This window comes from Dendrobates tinctorius, unplaced genomic scaffold, assembly GCF_039654945.1.
Source record: "Dendrobates tinctorius isolate UK_male_01 unplaced genomic scaffold, ASM3965494v1 ptg000120l, whole genome shotgun sequence".
Lineage (NCBI taxonomy): Eukaryota > Metazoa > Chordata > Amphibia > Anura > Dendrobatidae > Dendrobates > Dendrobates tinctorius.
Genome location: NW_027361788.1, coordinates 17,982,982 through 18,005,219, shown reverse-complemented (window position 1 = coordinate 18,005,219; position 22,238 = coordinate 17,982,982). Strand labels below are relative to the sequence as shown.

The window sequence follows — 22,238 nt, the reverse complement described above, 5'->3', positions numbered from 1 at the left end:
CATATCCATATCTTTATATATATATGTACCCTCAATGGGGGTGGTCTTTTCAGTCCTTCCTCATTCTCGAGTCCTCTACCAGAGGCCTGGGAGTTTGAGGGTTCTGCACAGTATCCTAGTTGTTTCCAGCATTCAGATGTTGCTCCTGGGATCTGTTGTAGTCATTCTTCCAACTTAGGGGTCAGTGCTCCTGCTATCACCACTGGAATCCCACATCTTAAGGATAATATTACATTACACTGCTCCAAAAAATAAAGGGAACACTTAAACAACAGAATATAACTCCAAGTAAATCAAACTGTCCAATCAATTTCACATGCTGTTGTGCAAATGGAATAGACAACAGATGGAAATTATTGGCAATTATCAAGACACACTCAATAATGGAGTGGTCCATCTGTGGACGTCGGGCACTCAGACCATCCTCATGGAGTCAGTTTCTAACTGTTTGTGCAGATACATGCACATTTGTGCCTTGCTGGAGGTCATTTTGCAGGGCTCTGGCAGTGCTTCTCCTGTTCCTCCTTGCACAAAGGCAGAGGTAGCAGTCCTGCTGCTGGGTTATTGCCCTCCTACGGCCCCCTCCACGTCTCCTGGTGTACTGGCCTGTCACCTGGTAGCGCCTCCAGCCTCTGGACACTACGCTGAAAAACATAGCAAACATTCTTGTCACAGCTCGCATTGATGTGCCATCCTGGATGAGCTGCACTATCTGAGCCACTTGTGTGAGTTGTAGAGTCCCTCTCATGCTACCACGAGTGTGAAAGCACAACCAACATTCAAAAGTGACCAAAACATCAGCCAGAAAGATGTGGCCTGTGGTCCCCTCCTGTAGAACCACTCCTTTATTGAGGGTGTCTTGATAATTGCCAATAATTTCCATCTGTTGTCTATTCCATTTGCACACCAGCATGTGAAATTGATTGTCAATCACTGTTGCTTCCTAAGTGGACAGTTTGACTTCACAGAAGTTTGATTTACTTGGAGTTATATTCTGTTGTTCAAGTGTTCCCTTTATTTTTTGAGCAGTGTATATTATATATACACACATACATATCTGCCTGAATTGATGTCTATGCCAATCTAGGCAGGTTAACCACTCATGTTCTTATCCTTACTAGACTACATTATGTAGGAAGCACAATATAATAAGCAACTGGTTTCAACCATTCCTATTTTAATGCACTTTGATTTTTCACATGGCAGATATATACACTCAGTGGCCACAGTGCTCAAAAACACTGGACTTCAGCGTCAAATGGGTCACAGATTAAAAAGAAAATATATACAAATATATTCTTTTAATTTAGGAAATGAACAAGCAGAGATACTCTGCATTATTGACGACAGACTTGTAGACTCCATGGCAGAGCTTTACACTTCACTCCCCCCTCCACCTTTCACTCCAATATCAGACTTGAAAATGGCTAAAGATCAGCAGTGCAATGAATAACTGTAACAGACTGATATTAAATATAGGAGAACAAAACTACTAATTATTGCGATATAAAGCATAATACTCTTTATAAAAAACAAAAAAACCCAAAATAAATAATATCGCTCTCCCAAAGTAAAATGTTTCGCTTCACTCCCTTCAGCAAGACCCGGGCCGGCTTCACGGAAGGTCATTAGGAGCACGAATTTAACACTTCTAGGACAAGCCCGGTGCGATACGAGCTTGAAATAATGAAAATTTATGCACCACTCGCTGGCTAAGAACATCTCCAATGCTGAATCATTTGTTTGCTAGAGTTCTTTTCTAGGTAAGCCGAGAGCTGTCATGTCGTAGTAAATCCAATATATTTTCGCCAAGAGGCTAACTGGGAAAATCATCACTTTCTTCTGGGTATCCTCGACCCTCTGAATGGTAATCTAAAGAAAGAAAAAGGATCTATAACCATACTGGGATGCAATACTTAACCATGTCTACAAAATGTCTTTAGATTCAGCATTAGTAATAAGCGAGCATGCTCATTAGCTAACCGAGTGTCATCAGCCTGCTCGAAAAATATGTTTGAGTCCCCGATGCTGTATGTCTTGTGGCTGTTGAGAGCTGCAAGACATTCAGGGTTTGCCTATTTGTTAGGTAATCCCTGCATGTGTCGCTGCTGTCTAACAGCGGCGGGGACTCAAAACATTTTTCGAGTAAGCTGAAGACACTCGGTTAGCACCCGAACATGCTCGAGATAACACCTTTACCGAGCATGATCGCACATCACTATTCACCACCAACATGACCAGATGCCCAATATTTAAATCACACATTAGAGCCACAAAAATACGCTGTTTAAGGGGATTTTTCCATCACTTTTTGAAAAATGTCCAGATGACAAATCAATTTTAGGGAAAAAAAAAAAAAGTTAGCTAACCCAAACTGTGGCAGCTTAAGCACCACGGTACCAGAGGTTCCAGTGGTCTCTGCCAGGACCTAAAGGGATAACCATCGAGTACATTGAGGTGTCTGACCCTACGTCCACTCAGCAGTCACGTCTTAATGGAAGGTTCTTTCAGTTATTTTCCATTACAACCATGCGAGGAGCAGAAATTATGACCAAAGTATTATTTATAAAATCCCACCCTCTGCCCAGTTTTCAAAAAAGGTGATGAAAACCAAAGTGTTCCTGAGGGAATGTCACTCAACTTTATTTTTGATTATTTTTAGCATTCACCTGTGTTTTCTTATTCAATTTTTTCATTCATTTTTTTCATCCTTTTATACATTTTTTATTTGTGTTATTTTTTCTAATCCATCTTTTTCATCACATATATTTAATTTTATTTTTTCATCTATGTATTTTCTATTCATTCCCCGCTCATCTATTGTAGTTTTTTCCACTTTTCATAACTTGGGTATTTACTTAATTTTCATTCACCATTCTTCCATTTCTATTCTCACACACGCCATTTCCCTTATTGCTGTAATCTTATTATTCTGCTTTATTCATTACACCAGCCTTTATTCAGGTTCTCTTATACCTCTGTATATAACAGGTAACATGCGTGGGCCATGTTCGGATCCTTCACTCATCCCCCTGCCTGTTTGGACGAGTCCTTCCCTTGTATTGGAACCCATGGCTGCACTACTGGAAGTCTCTAAGCAACCTTACGGCGGTCCTGCTGGATACTCTTCATCTATGTTCTCAGTGCTGCCATAAACCATCTTTCATTGGGCCTCTTTAGGCTATTTTTTGGGGGGCTCTTTAGCACTGCCTGTATGTCTGTTCTGACATGGCATTCTGCCATTAGTGATTACATTGATATTGCGGCTAGGGATTTTCAGGTGTCTTTAGACCCTATAAAATAAAAAGAGAAAAGCGGGCAAAAAGACCTAGCCAGCTCACCAACCACCACCGAAGCACGGAACTCAGTCCAGACCTAGACATGCAGCAACGGGAAAAGAGAGGCGTTCCAGCTTCTGAAATGAATTTCTTTATTTGTTCATACGATTAAAACTTGATGCACAGGTGTACTCCTCATGTTTTAGTGGATGTACCAGCATGGCACAGAAAGAACCAGCAACGCGTTTCGACCCTAAAATAGGTCTGTCACAGCTGAGTTTTGATTGTTACCCATAATAGTTATAGTAGGAAGGGACCAATGAATCCATTTAGAATTATCACATGATCTTTCTCAAAAAGGTCCTAGACTAAATAAATATACATGTCAGCATCATGCTATAGAAATGTACGGGTATATAACAATTGCAACATAAAAAATACAATTAAAAAATACAAAAAAAATATATATATACAAATTTACAAAGGAATAATCTAATAATGATACATTATTTTGTTTCTTTTATTCATACCCTTAGGGTGTCTCGTACCTAAATTAAAGATCCAGAATGCCTCCCTGGTTAGAAGGCGTCTCTTTGTATCTCCTCCTTTTGTGTCACCTTTATGGTATTGTCAGCATTATTAAACGTTTTAGCATTCTGGGTATCCCAGAATGGACAATTAAAAGAGCTCATTCCATTGCTAAAATAGGGATAGAAAGGAATTGCTACAATCCAGTACAAAAAATAAAAACGATAAGAACAAATCCTTCGTTAGTTTACAGTACAGTCTGCAGTTTAATAAAATTAAAAGAATTATATTTAAATGTCTACCCATCCTATATGAGGACGATACGCTAGCAAAAATCCGACAATCGGGCATTAATGTGGTTGCAAGGTGTGCACCCACAATAGAAGATATTATTTCTCCAGGAGCTTTTTCATCAAAGTCATTTAATGACAATTGGCTTAAAACTGTAGGATTTTATAAATGTGGGTCCCAAAAATGTAAAACGTGTAAAGTGGCTCAGGATGCTAAAACGTTTAATAACGCTGACAATACACAGGTATTTAATATAAAACAATTTATTAATTGTAATACCACTAACATAATTTATAACATTGTCTGTAAGGAAAGGAATGTAATGTAAATTACATAGGTTGTACAACCAGAAAATTAAAAACACGCATTTCTGAGCATCTCAGAGATATTGAAAATATCAGTATGGGAACCAGACATATATTCTATGGCTTCGAAACATTTTATTACATACCATAAAGGTGACAAATTCGCTGCAAATTACCGGCATTGAACATCTAAAAAACCACAAACGGGGAGGAGATACAAAGAGACGCCTCCTAACCAGGGAGGCATTCAGGATCTTTAATTTAGGTACGAGACACCCTAAGGGTATGAATAAAAGAAACAAAATAATGTATAATTATTAGATTATTCTTATGTAAATGTATGTATTTAATTGTATTTTTCATGTTGCAATTGTTATATACCCATAAATTTCTAGAGCATGATGCTGACATGTATATTTATTTAGTTTAGGACCTTTTTGAGAAAGATCAAGTGATAATTCTAAGTGGATTCATTGGTCCCTTCCTACTGTAACTATTATGGGTAACAATCAAAACTCAGCTGTGACAAAGACCCATTCTAGGGTCGAAACGCATTGCTGGTTCTTTCTGTGCCGTGCTGGCACATCGACTGCAACATGAGGAGTACACCTGTGCATCAAGTTTTAATCGTAAGAACAAATAAAGAAATTCATTTTGGAAGCTGGAACGCCTCTTTTCCCGTCTTTAGACCCTCACTTGGGTCATAGGGGCCGTACTAGGGAACTAGTCCATCTATTGTTATATGCCTTTAAGCCTACTTTATTTTTTCATTATTTTTCTTAGGTTTAGTGTGCATACTAAAGAGTAGTGCTTTTTCCGGGATTTACTCTTACTACTGGTTATTGGACCTCACAATATTACGCTACGCTATAGTAGTGCGCCTGGGTACCTAACTGCACAATGTCTCACTCGACCAATGCAGTTGGCAGTCATTTTAGGTGAATGCAGAAGGGACCTGGAGTCACTGGATCCATAATAAAGGTGAAATGTTAGGTGAAATTTTTATCCAGCACCAGACGGTGGATAAAAATTTGCAACCAGTAGTCTTGGTCCTTAGAGAATTATTTTTTTCTGTATAGCTGTTTTCAGAACTTGAAAGGGCCACGTAAGGGATACTACCTTTTCAATTACAGGGCTACTGTAAAGTGTTTGAGGTTCCTTTTAGACAGGCTGTTAATCCTTTGATACTCTATATTACCGATTGCTCTATGTGCATGGAAGTGTAAATGGCCCGTCTAGACAATCTATATTTTTAATTAAGTAAAACAACAAAACATTAAAACAAGAAAAAAAAACACATTTAATCTAACCATTATATCATTTTTTGGTGGCACATTCCCTTTAGACCAGGGGTGGGGAATCTTTTTGCTGCCAAGGGCCATTTGGATATTTATACCATCCTTCGGGGGCCATACAAACTCCGCTCACAAAGTACATCCTGACTCTGGTTTCATGACTTAATCTTTCATTGCATGCCCTTCAATGTTCAGTAGTGAACACTGTGTGTGTGTGTGTGCGCTAACAGAGCAAGAAGAAATTAATGAGCTTGTGGCAATCAAAATACAGCTCCCTTCCCAAGAATGCTGTCCCTGAGAATCTGCTCGGGGGCCTGATAAAAGGTCATCGAGGGCCGTAAATGGCCCTGGGGCCTGAGGTTCCCCAGCCATGCTTTAGACAATCACCCTGCACGAGTCCGATCAGCGATCTTTTAAACAACTGCTGTTGGCTTACTAAGTGAGCCCTAAACTCGAATCTTGGGGGCTGACAAGGTATTATCTGATGGGATATGTACACAAAATATATCAGCTATGAACAAGAGTTTATAAATTGGCCATACACCTCTGGATTTTTCCCCTAGAGAGCACGAGTCCTCATAAGCTCCACGAAAGAACAGACTACCTCACATAGTGAAATATTTCTACATTTAGTCATTATTTTCCTTTTACAATTAACCCCTTCGTGAGAGGGCCAATTTTTTAAATTCTGACCAATGTCACTTTGTGGTCATAACTCTGGAATGCTTCAACAAATCCCATTGATTTTGATACTGTTTTTTCGTGGCACATTATAATTTATGATAATAGTAAATTTAGATTGATATGTTTTGTGTTTATTTATAAAAATATCAGAAACTTGACAAAAATGTAAAAAAAAATTGCAGTTTTCAAACTTTGAATAATTATCCCTTTAATCCCGATAGTCATACCACAGAAAAACATGAATAAATAACATTTCCCACATGTCTGCTTTACATCAGCACCATTTTTTAAACTGTAATTTATTTTGTTAGCCTTTTAGGAGGTTTAATAATGTAGCAGCAATTTTTCATTTTTTCAAGGAAATTTACAAAATTTATTTTTTTGTGGGACCTATCCAGGTTTGAAGTGACTTTAGGGGTGCTACATATTGGAAAACCCCAAACGTGATACCATTTTAAAAACAGCACCCCCTGACATATTGAAAACTGCTGTAAGGTAGTTTATTAACCCTTCAGGTGATTTTTAGGAATTAATGCAAAGTGGTATAGCCGGAATGAAAAAGTGTTTACCACCTAAATGTCGCTAACTTCTGAACTGACCGCTATATCCGGGAGACTCTAAAGGCCCTTTTACATTTAGCGATGCACCAGCGATCCGACCCGGTCAGGATCGCTGGTGCATCGCTAAATGATCGCTAGTGAGCTTTCACACAGAAAGATCTCACAGCGATGCAGCAGCGACGCAGCGCACGATACTCACCTTTCACACACAGCGATCCTGACGTCCTCCCGCCCGCGTCCAGCGTCGTTCGTCGTCACAGCAGGAAGTCTCAGCAGGAAGCGCCCGACGAGAAATGGAGCCGGACATTCTCGCACAATCAGCGATGGACAGCGGGGGAGCCGGTCGTTGGTAAGTATCACACATAGCGATATCGCTAGCAATATTGCTATAACGTCACAAAACCAGTGACGTTTTAGCGATATTGCTAGCGATATCGCTTAGTGTAAAACCCCCTTAAGGCCGCTATTTGGCCATGAACTGCTATGGCAAACATCAGGACCACACAATCATGATCTCGGTGTGTCAATTAGATTAAAGTGCAAGCCCCCCACAATCTTTTAACCATTTATTTGATGTAGTCACTTTTGACAGCAGCAACTAAGGGGTTAAACAGATATGGACGGTGCCAACACCGATCATTTGTGAAACAGCAAGTTGTCAGATATAGTGGACAGCCAACTGTTGCTGGATTGTCACCTTTATGGGGATGATATTCTCTTATATCTCAGGTCAGTATATATACGTATTGGCGGTCTTGAAGGTGTTAAAGACCTACATATGAAGAGGTCAAGTTATAGATATTCCTTCGTGAGACAAAGTGCTGGATAGGATGGGACTATGCTGAGTAAAGCAGGGCAGGGACGGAGCTGCTTCAGCATGTGAAGTTTTCTCTGGAAGGGTCAGAAGAAACTGCGGAGCGGGTTACCTGGACTTGTTCCAGAGTACAGCAGTTCTAGGCTGTTTATTTTCCCCTGGTCATACAGCGCCAGCTGCTCCACAAATCTCTGTTTGGCAGGATTCACGATGATCTGGTGATGTGGCATGGAGATAGCTGAAAGAAGAACCAGGCCGTTTAGCTACACAAGTACTTGGTCCGAGTGCGACTCTGCACAAAAGTCAATACCATTTCTCTAGAGGAGGCCGAACAGCGCATATCGAAGCAGCTCTCGCGCCAGATGAGAAAATTCTGTTTTCTCAAACAATACAATATGTATAATAAATAGTGATGAGTGAACGTGCTGGGATAAGGTGTTAACCAAGCATGCACGGGTGCTAACCAAATGTCCTTGGAGTGCTTGAAAAATATATTCAAGTCCCCGCGGCTGCATGTCTCGTGGCTGTTTGACAGTTGCAACACATGCAGGGATTGTCTATTTGTTAGGCAATCCCAGCATCTGTTGCAGCTGCTGCCGTGAGACATGCAGCCGCAGGGACTCGAAAATATTTTTTCATGTGTCTTCTCTTAGCACATGAGCATGCTTGGATAACATCTTATCCTAGCACATTAACTCATCATTAATAAACTCTTCCAGTAATCACGAGATAACTATCGAAAGTAGACAAAGAGGAAATAAATGATGCAAACACAGAACACCCCACCCATCACATGGAAATAGAAAAATAAATAAGTGCCAGAAAAGAGCTCCAATAATCCACACCACACTGTGCATTATCTAAAGGGCCTTTGGCACTCATTTAAAAAAAATGTGTACAGAAAGAAAATAGTATAAAATAACAGAAGAATCAGAACCCGATAATATCAGCGCCATGACTCCCCACCGGTCCCTGCATGGGCGATTGGCTGCCAGAGTGTTGTGGGTAGATGGCATCTGAAGCTGCCAGAAACCAGATGGAAACCAGTGGGAGAGGGAGCACCACAGCAGCAGAGCTAGATTTATCAGGAGAGTATAGGCTCCTTTACAAAACAGAGTAAACCTATACTATTCCTGCATGACCTTCATGATACTCCCACTGGTGTCTGTTTCTTTTCCTGCAGAGATCACGTGCTATCTACCCACGAGAGTGTGGCAACCAACCTCTGCCCTCATGGGATTTGTGTCATTCACCTCAGCAACACACCCTGTAGTAACCATTAATGAGGCATGGGAGTCACGGTGCTGAATTTATCAGGAAAATACAGGTTCCTTTATTATTCCTCTGAAAACCCCTTTAAGCTTCATTTTTGGAGCGGAGCAAAATGATTCTCAGGACCTTCGTGGCTACAAGGCCAAAGCCCTGAGAGCCTTCTCCTTCCCATCAGCATCCTTAACGCCTCTTCTGATTAGTAGGACCGGAGCGGTGTCATGCATGTGTTACCCTCCAACAATGAAGTCACTAAATCAGAATAGGTGTCAGGAATGCCACAGGTAGGAGGAGGATCATGGGGCTTTGGTACAGTGGCTATTGACTACTGACATGGCCGCTGCACCAAGATCCAGTAAATCCTGTGGCTCAACTTTATTCATTTGCTTAAATCAGAAAACCCCTTTATTCTCAGTGTACTACACTTGAGCACTACCTGAGTTATAAAGATCTCTGCTTGCTGTCATTAAAAGGGGGAGATAAATGTCTTGTTGGTATTTACACATTAATGACCTGTATCGTGCAAACCTTGGGAGTCCCCGGATGCTGAGCTGCTGCCTCCTTGGATGCTACTACTTTGCCCAGCAGAAGTGTTAAGGTCCGAGGTTGCACGCACAGTGCTCCGGCATTGCAGGGCTTTGGTGTGAGGCAAGGAGCGCAGTTCTTGTTGGTCCGGGATGTAACCACATGCAAGGTCTGGTGAAGCAGCAGCTAAGGATAAAACCGAGACACTGTCATCGCTCTCCTCGGGTAAGTTTGGAGTCCTCCGACAGGTCCTTAGACTTTCACATGAAGAAATACTGCAGAAATCGACCAATTTGTCATCATACTGTAAGGCACTGTGGCTGTAAGGTCGGACGCTGCCCAAAGCGGGAGCATTTATAGAAGTACCGTATGGAGTAAATTTGTCAGTGTTTTCCTGGGGGGTAAGTACTGAAGGCTGCAGACTGGAAAGAAGATCCAGCAATGGAGGAAAAGAATCCTGCTTGTCAGGAAGAAAAGAGCTCTGTACATCACTGTGTTCTGTCTCCGAGGTGTGCAAAAGGAGGCTCTGCAATCTCGTAACTTCATTAAACACCTGAAAATCCAATATGACAAAAAAAAGGGAAATAATATCAATTCCTAAATGAACAAAGCTATAATGACATCTATTCCTGGGTGCATTCTGCACCTTAGGCCTCTTCTACACTTCAGTTTTTTTACAGTCAAAATCCGCCAGGTTTTGAAAAAAATGGATCCGCAATTTTTTTTTGCGGATCCGTTTTTTCCCCATTGACTTCCATTATCGGCAGATTGCCGTCCGTTGCATCCGTTTTTGTGAGGATCCGCCATAATGTTGCTGTCCGTTAACACCCTCAAAGATTTCCAAACGGAGCTTGCAACGTTTTTTTCGCCGGCGGATCCTCCAGACACTGATTTAACCCGAAATTCTGTCTGGGTGCCGGACACAAATCAATCTCTCTCTCTCTCCCAGCGGTTCCTTTAAATTTCCTCATTTTGCGGATCCGTCAAAAAACGGATTCTGTGGCATCCGCTCACATCAGTTAAGAACGGATCCGCTTCTCCACCTTTTTGGCGGATTTTAACTGACACAAAAAACTGAAGTGTGAAAGAGGCCTTAGAGGGTTTATTCCGATGTTCATAAATTGGTACTGTCGGATAGTGCTTGTAAATTTTGCAGTTTACTGCTTATTAAAAATGTTATTCATATTTAAGATATTAGCACTTTCCTTTACAGAGCTCACTGCCTGGGAGACTGAACACCGATGCAACATGCGCAGTGCTTACAAGCTCTTTTATACTGAGCTTATAAAACAGTGCTTTTAAGCAGGCCAGGATCGCTGGAGCACGCAGTTACTTCCTAATCCTGCCCAGCTTCAGCGCAGTGCTTACAAGCTACACCGCAGCAGTGGTCGGTCTCCTAGACAACAGTATTAACAAGAGGGGGGGAATAAAAGTGCTAATATCTCAAAAACAGCTGCAAACCTTAATCTAATATATAAAGCTCAAAGTGTGTGTGTGTGTGTGTGTGTGTGTGTGTGTGTGTGTATGTCCGGGATTGGCATCCGCACCGTTGCGGCTGCAGCCACAAAATTTGGCACAGTCACACGTCTGGACCCCGCGAGCGTCCTAAGCCATGTTGTGAGGCGAAATTTTAACCCCGCGCGTTCCAATTCACCAAACAATTTTGCCCCTATCTACATACTGGGGAAAAAGTGTGCGCGCGTCAAGCCCCGCCCCTCATGATGTCATAATGCCCCTATTTGCATACTGGGGAAAAAGTCTGTGCGTATCAAGCCCCGCCCCTCATTATGATGTCACAATGGTTGCCATGGCGACCCTGATGTCATCATAGGTTGCAAGCCCCGCCGCTCATTATGATGTCATAATGGTTGACTATGGGATGGAGGATGTGTGATGGGTATATGGGCACTGGACTATGGGATGGAGGATATGTATGATGGGTATATGGGCACGGGACTATGGGATGGCGGATGTGTGATGGCCATATGGGGACTCGACTATGGGATGGCAAATATGTATGACAGGTATATGGGCACGGGACAATGGGATGGAGGATATGTATGATGGGTATATGGGCACGGGCCTATGGGATAGCGGATATGTATATGGGCACGGGACTATGGGATGGAGGATGTGTGATGGGTATATGGACACGGGACTATGGGATGGAGGATATGTATGATGGGTATATGGGCATGGGACTATGGGATGGAGGATGTGTGATGGGTATATGGGCACTCGACTATGGGATGAAGGATAATTATAATTTGTTATAACTAACCACAGTTACTATGCCCGGGCAGCGCCGGGCTCTTCAGCTAGTAAGAAATAAACTGCATATGTCCTGCACCAGTGGTCTTAGCAAGAAAGCCCCTTCTCTGTAAAACCACATTTACCATGGTCACTTTTGGTCACAGAAGGGATCAGAGGTACCTATGATCGAGGCAATTAGAGCTGATGCAGGACAGAACACATATCTAGCATTAATTCTACATTGCTATAAAAGCATGACATGTAAAATAGGGAATCTTAATGGTTGGGAAAAAAAGGCACATTGGCAATCGTTAAGGAGTTTAAAATAGATGTGTTCTCCACGGACGCCGCTAATCTCTTCCTGCAGCAGCGATCCATCACAGATCTCTTCTGCCAGAAATACCAAAACCAAGCGAAGATATGCTCCCCTCCTTCTCCAAATTGAACTTCAGCTGATGGAAAGGGTATTATACAGTTCTGTGCCTCAGCTGTTGCAGAACACAAAATAAAAGGCCTCCGGCTGATAAATCAAATGGTCATTACTCCATGCTAATTCTCTTGGATCTCTCTGCAGCATTCGACACTGTGGATCATCAGCTCCTCCTCACTATGCTCCGTTCCATTGGCCTCAAGGACACCGCTCTCTCCTGGTTCTCCTCCTATCTGACCGCTCCTTTACTGTATCTTTTGCCGGTTCCTCCTCCTCTCACCTTCCGCTTACTGTTGGGGTTCCTCAAGGATCGGTTCTAGGCCCCCTCCTCTTCGTATACTGCCCCTATTGGTCAAACAATCAGTAGATTTGGTTTCCAGTACCATCTCTATGCTGATGACACCCAATTATACGCTTCTTCTCCTGACATCACGCCAGCCTTTCTAGAAAACACCAGCGATTGTCTAAACGCTGTGTCTAATATCATGTCCTCACTATATCTGAAACTGAACCTGTCAAAGACTGAACTCCTGGTGTTTCCTCCCTCTACTAATGCACCTATACCCGACATTGCCATTTCCGTGTGTGGTTCCACTATTACTCCCCAGCAACATGCCCGCTGTCTTGGAGTCATTCTTGATTCCGAGCTTTCCTTCGCCCCCCACATCCGATCACTGGTTCGCTCTTGTTATCTGCATCTCAAAAAGATTTCCAGAATTCGAGCTTTTCTTACTTTTGATTCTGCAAAAACTCTTACCGGTTTTCTTTTTCATTCTCGTCTGGACTATTGTAACTCTCTTCTAATCGGTCTCTCTCTTACCAAACTCTCCCCCGTCCAATCTGTCTTGAATGCTGCTGCCAGGATTATATTCCTCGTCAATCGTTACACCGATGCCTCTACCTTGTGCCAGTCATTACACTGGCAAACCATCCACTCCAGAATCCAGTACAAACTTATTACCCTCACCCACAAAGCCCTCCATGGCTCAGCACCACCCTACATCTCCTCCCTCATCTCAGTCTACCACCCTACCCGTGCCCTCCGTTCTGCTGATGACCTGAGGTTAGCATCCTCAATAATAAGAAACCCCCACTCCCATCTCCAAGACTTTACATATGCTGCGCCAATTCTTTGGAATGCACTACCTAGGTCAATACGAGTAGTCCCCAAACCCTACAATTTTAAGCGTGCCCTGAAAACTCATTTATTCAGACTGGCCTACCGCCTCAACACATTAACCTAATCTATCCCTGTGTGGCACAGCCAAAAGTTTTACCATAACCAGGTTCCCCGCATCATGTTCCCACATGCTTTATGCATCCATTAGCCCTCTGTGTCCGTATTGTTACATACTCAACACTATGGCTGGTCTGAACAATCAGGGCAATTGTTACCACCCACCTTTCGTGTGTCCCTTTTTTTTTTTTTCCCTCATAGATTGTAAGCTTGCGAGCAGGGCCCTCATTCCTCTTGGTATCTGTTATGACCTATGTGATTAATATGTCTCATAAATCAATGGTGGAAAGAGATCTATTTTTCCTTCAAAAAGACATTCTGCAGTATGTCCGCGTGAATTGTGGACTACATTTTGGCACCTGATAGTCCAGATATCCAGAATGTAAAGGATAGGGGAACTATCACCCACCCTGGATCCAGCACTGAATCTCCGCCGCTGCTCCTGGTGTCCGTCGTTGTCTGCAGTGTCAACATCACATCAACAACACTGTAGTCAATCAATGAGCTCCTCAGTTGGTGCCATCAACTGAGCTCCATTGATGTGACGTCAGAGATTCAGGTAATAACCGACACAGGGTGCAATGGTGGAAACTCAGTTCTGGACCTGTTAAGAATGAGAAAAAAAAAAACCCACAACAACTATTTTTGGTTTGTTTTTCTTTCTTGGGGGGGGGGGGGGGGAGGGTGTTTGCCAGTGCCTTTGTGGGTGTTTAGCACTGCAGCCTTACAGCGCTGGGGTCCTGGGTTCAAATCCCACCTAGGACAACATCTGCAAGGAGTTTGTATGTTCTCCCCGTGTTTGTGTGGGTTTCCTCCCACATTCCAAAGACATACTACTGATTGGGGCTCACAATCTAAATTCTCTATGAGGACAGTGCCGATAATGTCTGTAAAGCGCTGTGGAATCAATGGCGCTATATAAATGAGTAAAATAAATTATAATGCCAAGTAACCGCTGCAGCCAATCAGCATCCTCTGATTGTTATGCTATGTGAGCAGTACAAACCATCAGCATCCACAAATTATGCCACACAAGCTCTGCAGCCCATCAGCGGCCACTGAATGTTATGCCATGTGAGCGCTGCAGAAAATCAGCAGTTGCTGATTGTTAAGCAATGAAGTCAGAGATTGGCTGCAGCACAACACAGATGATAGTGGCAGTCACGTGTTGGGAGCATTATAATAAAGAATCACAGAGTATTTATCAGTTACCTCCACCATGCTGGGACGTTTCTTATGTCGTCCCAAGCACCGACATGCTAAACAACAAAGTTCTTGTGCAACCTCCGCCTGGCAACGTCCTATCCGGAAGTCCAGATGATGCCGGCAGATGCGAGATGCGGATCTAAACAGCTTGTTTTCTGCATTTCTGATGCTGGTCGCTCCTTGCAGACTACTGCCCTCCGCCTCCTGATCGCTCTCCTCTTCATTAACAATGTCTTTCTGTTAATAAGAAACAGTCCAATTATATACACCGGGAACAACCGATAACCTTTAAAATCTCACAAACAAGAAAATGCAATCATAATTTTCCCTGAAGGAAACGACGATTGGTTGCAGCGCTCATCCCTTACGATGGATTGTGACTGCCACGGTTTGCAAAACCAAATATTTATTCTGAGCCATTAGTACTCTGCTGCCCCCTACTGGACAAAAGATGTTATAAGCAGTGCAGGAGCCATTGCAGTAAGCGTATGTGCACACGTTGTGGATTTTCCTGTGGAATTTTCCACGCGGATTCTTCCTCTTGGCAGAAAACGCAGTTGAAAATCCGCACTGATTTGATGCAGTTTTTTCATGTGGATTTTTTTATGTGTTATTGTAAGCTAAATATTTAACAAAAAAAAAAGAATTGTGATGTCATTTCTTGTCCAACCTCTTCTTTTACATTCTCCATTGAAGACCATAATATCATAACATACCATGTTCACATATGTTTACACACACAACAAAGATAGATAGATGATAGATATATCTATAAATAGATAATACAAAGTCTGATGTTTAGTAATGAATATAATAAAATGGTACATAAAGACACACAAAATCTGTGTTAGGCTGGGGTCACACCTGAGAAAAACTCGCACGAGTCTCACAACCTCAGTGCCATCACTGCAGCCGGCACTTGGACCGGAGCATTCAGCTGCATAGAAATACATGGAGCCACACACTCCGGTCCCGAATACTGGCGGCAGTGCCGGGTATTGAGGTGCGAGACTCATGCTAGTTTCTCGCAAGTGTGACCCCGGCCTTAAACGCAATATCTGTTTAATTTAAAAAAATAGATAAATAATGGACAAAAAAAAAAAAATTGCGTGAGCTCCCGTGCAATTTTCAAAAACCAGAACAGGGGAATGGCATGGATCTTCCCAAGCTATTAATATCAGCTCGCAGCTGTATATTTAGCCTTTAATGGCTATTAAAATAGGGGAGCCCCCCAAAAAATGACGTGGGGTCCCCCTATAATTAATAACCAGGAAAGGCTATGCAGGCAGCTGAAGGATGATATTAATAGCCTAGGAAGGGGTTGACTCAATGGAAGTCAATGGGTACAGAAACGCTGCAAGAATTGACATGCTGAGGAAAATAAAAACGCTGCAAATCCGATTTTTCCGCAGAATGTACACAACAATTCTGGATTTCCCATTGATTAACATTGGTTGTGCACTACACTGCGGATTTGATGCAATTCCGCACGTCCAAAAACGCTTCAGATCTGCATCAAAATCCGCAACGTGTGCACATAGCCTAAAGGGCAATCAGCAGAGGACCAAGCCTATAATTACAGAATTGTATGTACTTGGCTTATGGGACAGATCAGCAGATCTACTCGATGCACCAATCACATGGCATATAGGATAACCCGTCATTTAGATGAAATAATCCCGTGGCATTTTAGTATGCAGAATGCATCCTGCCCAATACAGTGCAAATCTGCTGCTGCAAAAGTGATCGATATCTCATCCAGCGCCCACACAAATACCATTCTTTACCATTACGACTAGCTCTCCAACAGTGCAGCCGCTGCACTTCACTTAAAGGAGTTTTCATGTCTATTAATGTGTGACAAGTGGAGCTACAACCAACAGCACCCATTATTACAAATGACTCGTGATATTTATGACGTCACTTCAGCTTATGCATCTCTACAGCCACATTAGCTGTCAGTGTTCACACGCTGCAACCTCAGCGACTTTTAGAGCATTCAAAAAAGATCATAACATTAACCTAAAACAGCATTTTGTGAACACAGCCTTAAAAAGAAAACCTGCAGGTAAACAGTTTTAAACATGGGGAAGACTAATTGGAAGTGCCGCTGCAGGGAGAAAATGAAGTTATAGTCTCCCCTTCGCCACTCGATTCCAGTCATCAGAGAGGCAAGAAAGTGGTGTACCAGTCTGCTTTTCGTACACAGCGAGCAAAGCTGTACTCAAATCCGCCAATCCATCACTGACAGCCTGCAGCAATGGGAGAAAGCTTACAACCCCATACACCACCCAAGTGAATGAAAAAAAAAACAGCTGCCGGGAGAACAGAACTTCATTTTCTCCCTGCAGCTGCACTTCCAATTAGATTGCTCATATTTAAAAATACTTACCTGCAGATTACATCCATGGCTGGCTGCAGATGTTTATTTTTCTGACAGATTCCCTTTAAATGTTAACTTACTTTATTTTTTTTAATCGGTTGAATCCTTTTTAACCCCTTTACCACCAAGGGTGGTTTGCACGTTCATGACCGGGCCAATTTTTACAATTCTCACCACTGTCCCTTTATGAAGTAATAACTCTGAAACACTTCCATGGATCCTGGCGATTCTGACATTGTTTTCTCGTGACATATTGTACTTCATGACAGTGGTAAAATTTCATTGATATAACTTGCATTTGTGAAAAAAACGGAAATTTGGTGAAAATTTCGCAATTTTCCAACTTTGAATTTTTATGCCCTTAAATCACAGAGATATGGCACACAAAAAACTACTAACATTTCCCACATGTTTATTTTACATCAGCACAATTTGTGAACCAAAATTTTTTTTGTTAGGAAGTTATAAGGGTTAAAAGTTGACCAGCGATTTCTCATTTTTACGACACCATTTTATTTTTAGGGACCACATCACATTTGAAGTCACTTTGAGGAGTCTATATGATAGAAAATACCCAAAAGTGACACCATTCTAAAAACTGCACCCCTCAGGCTGAGTGCAGACGTACTTTTTTGCCCTGCGGATTTTTCCGCGCAGAATTGAAGAAATCCGCAGGTCAAATGACCCGCATTTTTCCTGCGGATTTCTTCCATTTTTACTGCAGTTTTCCTGCGGTTTTTGTGCGGTTTTCCACTGCGGATTCCCCCTGCGGATTTTGAGACAGGGGAGGTGGAAAACCGCACAAAAGTAGTAACATGCTGCGAATTTTGTACCGCGGAAAAATCCGCAGCGTCTGCACAGAGGGTTTTTTTTCTCCATAGATTTAAATGCTACTGTACATCACAATGCGGATATGCAGCGTTTCTGCGCTGAAAAATCCGCTGCGGATCCGCTGGATATCCGCATCGTGTGCACATGGCCTCAAGGTGCTCAAAACCACATTCAAGGAGAAATTTATTAACCCATCAGGTGCTTCACAGGAATTTTTTGAATGTTTTAAAAAAAATGAACATTTAACTTTTTTTCACAATTTTTTTTTATTTTACTAAGGGTGAACAGGAGAAATTGGACTGCAAAAGTTATTGTGCAAATTGTCCTGAGTACGCGGATACCTGATATGGTGGTGGTGGTGGTGGGGGACCACTGTTTTGTTTGACTTTTTCAATGCAAAATAGGCTGGAATTCAGATCGGACGCCATGTCACGTTTGGAGAGCCCCTGATGTGCCTAAACAGTGGAAACCCCACACAAGTGACCCCATTTTGGAAACTAGACCCCCCAAGGAACTTGTCTAGATATGTGGTGAGAACTTTGAACTGCCATGGGCTTCACAGAAGTTTATAACGTAGAGCCATAAAAATAAAAAATAAAATTTTTTCCACAAACAAACACCAAAGATACTTACCGGTAGCCGTTTTTCCAGAGCCCATGACGGCACACATGAGAGAGGGGATCCGCCCAGTCAGGACAGGAACCCTACTGAAGATAAAAGGCCGGTACCTCTCCCTCGCTTCAGTTGGATTACAGAGAATGAGAGGCCCCCCAGGTTAGCACACATGGTAAAACTATCACCACATTATATTTAACTAAAACAAAAAAAAAAAAAAAATCACCCAAACTATAGTGCACACCAAAGGAGTGATAAGGGGGGGGGGGGGGAGAATATACAGGTGCCGTCATGGGCTCCGAAAAAAACGGCTACCGGTAAGTAACCTTGGTGTTTTCCCGTCTCTCATGACGGCACACGAGAGACTTTTGTTGAATAAGACACCTTAGGGAGGGACCACCGCTTGTAGCACCCTTCTAACAAAGGCTAGGTCAGTAGAGGAAGATAGATCAAGTCGGTAGTGTTTAAAAAAGGTTGAAGGTGTGGACCAAGTAGCGGCTTTAAAAATCTGCCCGATCGATACCTCAGCCTTCTCTGCCCAGGAGGTAGCCACAGCTCTGGTGGAGTGAGCCTTGATGCCTTCTGGAACCGGAGCGCCACTTGCAGAGTAGGATAACATAATGGCCTCCTTGATCCATCTGGCAATGGTACTCTTAGCTACCCCGTACCCTATTCTACTATCCTGAAAGGCTGCAAACAGGGACTGATGTTTCTGCCACTGACTAGTCACTGACATATATTGTAATATGGCCCTTCTTACATCCAAATGTATGGAACTTTTGCTCCCCAGGGTTTCTAGGGATTATTACAAAATGATGGTAAGGAGATCTCCTGAGTTCTATAAAACTTGAGGACCACCTTGGGGAGGTAGGCCAGGTCTGGTCTTAGAACCACTCGGTCATCCAAAACCTGCGTATATGGAGGGCATATAGATAAAGCTTGTAGGTCGCTCACTCTATGGGCTGATGTTAAGGCTATCAGTAATACAGTTTTAAGTGTGAGTAGTTTTGGTGATAGCTCTTGTAATGGTTCAAAAGGATCTTTGGTTAAAGCCTCCAAGACTAGATTCAGATCCCAGGGTGGTATATTTGGGATAATGGCCGGCCTCGACCTACTACAGGACTTTATGAACCAGGACACCCACCTATAGGATGCTAGGTTGCAGTTATATAGGGCCCCCAGAGCTGAGACTCGGACTTTGAGGGTGTTAGTGGCTAACCCGAGTTGCAGCCCCGACTGTAGGAATTCTAGGATAGGTCCCACTGGAGCTACATCCCCCTAAAGGTTCCCCCAGGAAGTCTAGGAACTTTTTCCACGTTCTACCGTAGATTTGGGATGTTATAGGTTTCCTACTCCAACAGGATGGAGACTAACCCTGGTGAGAATCCCTGGCGATTCAGTAGCGCTCTCTCAAATTCCAGGCTGCCAGATGGAAGCCCTTCACCTGAGAGTGGACCACTGGTCCCTGGGAAAGCAGATCTGGAACCTCCGGCAAATCCATGGATCTTGTCACTGACATGAGTCTCAGAAAAGCGAACCAAGGCCTCCTCGGCCAAAATGGAGCTATAAGTATTATTCTCGCTCGATCCTCCCTGATTTTCCGGACTACTACGGGGATCATTGTTATGGGGGGGTACGTAGGCCAGGGAGAACTTCCAGGGTATTTGTAGGGCTTCTACTGCGAAGGGATTTTCTTTGGGATTCAGTGAGCAGAACTTCATGACCCTCCTGTTGCGTGAGGTGGCGAACAGGTCTATTTCCGGTTTGCCCCAAGCTTGAACTATTTGTTGGAAAACTTGGGGGTTTAGGGACCATTCCCCCGTCTTAGGTGCCTGTGACTCAGGAAGTCTGCTTGTGTATTTTCGACACCCCTTATATGCAGTGCTGTGATGGATAGCAGATTTTGTTCTGCTAAATGAAAAAGTAGATTTGATATTTCCATGAGGCCCCGAGATCTCGTTCCCCCTGGTGGTTGATGTAGGCTACTACTGCACGACTGTCCGTCATGACTCGAGTGTGGCGGCCCCGAAGCAAGGGGAGAAAATGTTTCATGGCTTTTTCTACTGCCCATAGTTCTTTTACATTTGAACCGTGATCCTTTTCTAGCAAGGACCAGATTCCCTGTATTGAGTGGGATCTTAGGTGTGCTCCCTACCCTGTGGCACTCGCGTCGATTGTAATGATGTCCTCGACTGGTTTCTGCCACAGGAAACCGGCTGTTAGATGCCCTTCTACAGTCCGACCAGATTAAGGAATCTCTTACAGCCATGGAGAGACATAGTTCGCCCTCTAAATGCCCTTTCAATTGTTTCTGTGCTGACAGATCTTCCCACTGTAGTTGTCTTAAGTGGTACTGTGCCCACGCTAGTGCTGGTATGCATGATGTCAACGAGCCTAAAAGGGACATTGCGTTCCTCAGTGTCATAGCCGGCCTTTGTATTGCTGTGCGAGCTAGCCCCCTTATCTTGGTCACTTTGTTCTCTGGTAGGAGGCAGCGCTGTGTAGGATTGCACTTTTACTGGTGTTAATCTCGACTTGGGGATGTTTACTATCCATCCTAGCCCTATTAAAGTTGATATCACTTCCTTCACTTGGTGTGTGCAATGGGTCTACGACCTCTCTACGACAAGAAAGTCGTCCAGGTATGGGACGATCACTATGGCCAGGGAACGAAGAAATGACATTACTTTGGCCATCACTTTGGTGAGAACTCTGGGGGCAGTAGACAGGCCGAAAGGAAGGGCTGCATATTGGTAGTGTTTGACCTGACCTTGGACTGAGCGCTACTCTCAAGTACTTTTGATACTCCCGATGGATTGGGATATGATAGTAGGCATCTTTTAAGTCTACCACTGCCATGAGGCACTGCTGGAACAGGATTTTTGTGGCCGTATTGATTGACTCCATTTTGAAGGAGCAATTGTCTACCCACTGATTGAGTCTCCTCAGGTTGACTATGGTCCTCCAAGAGCCGTCTGGTTTATGTATTAAAAAGAGGGGTGAGTAAAACCCCCTTCCTTCTTCTTGAACTGGGACTTCCTGTAGGACTTGTTTTTGCACTAGTCCCAACACTTCTGTCTCCAGGGTCAGTTGTTGCTCTTGGGCTTTCCTTCGGGGTGTTATTATAAAGGTTTGCCTGGGCAGACGGGAGAATTTTATTTTTAAACCATCCTTGATTATGCTTAGGACCCATGTACTGTGGGGGAGATATTTGCCCAGGCGGAAAGGAAGAGAGAAAGCCTTCCCCCTACCTCCGACCTGATGTCATTAGGGAGATTTTCTGGAGGAAGTAGAGGGCCCTTTAAACATATAGCCTGATCCCCTCTTTTCTTTATAGTCCCAATTTTTCCTATCTCCCAGGGGACAACCACTGTTAAATCTTCTCATCCGAAAGTGCTGCTTTTTGGGTTCTCCCGGAAATCGGGGAAAGCTTTTCTTCCTATCCCCCACATGTTCCAAAATTTCTTCTATTTTTTCCCGAAGAGGAATTGGCCGTCACATGGAATGGAACACAGTCTATGTTTTGATGGCAAATCCCCCGGACACCCTTTAAGCCACAGGGCTCGTCTTGCCACATTTGACAAGCTCCCGCTCTAGCTGTTAGTCTCGCGGAATCTGCCGAGGCGTCTGCTAGGAAAGCCGCTGCTCCGTGTACCATTGTCAAATTAGATAGTATTTCGTTCCTAGGAGCTTTATCCCTGATCTCGTCCTCTATTTGTTGTAGCCAGACCATG

At 43.2% G+C, this 22,238-nt stretch overlaps 1 protein-coding gene across 3 annotated transcripts in view; it reads right to left on the bottom strand.

Annotated features, from left to right (window-relative positions):
• Positions 1–1,157: 1,157 nt before the first annotated feature.
• IRAK1 (interleukin 1 receptor associated kinase 1) overlaps positions 1,158–22,238 on the bottom strand; it is a 113,102-nt gene continuing 92,021 nt past the window's right edge. For 2 of the 3 annotated variants that reach the window (XM_073590799.1, XM_073590801.1), the window contains exons 10-13: positions 14,682–14,912; positions 9,538–10,102; positions 7,868–7,993; positions 1,158–1,872 (exon numbers count right to left, since the gene is read on the bottom strand). In XM_073590799.1, coding sequence (XP_073446900.1) covers positions 1,817–1,872; positions 7,868–7,993; positions 9,538–10,102; positions 14,682–14,912 — 978 coding nt within the window. In that variant the 3' untranslated portion in view covers positions 1,158–1,816. The remainder of the gene's footprint in view (positions 1,873–7,867; positions 7,994–9,537; positions 10,103–14,681; positions 14,913–22,238) is intronic. The other variant, XM_073590800.1, reaches the window with a different exon arrangement.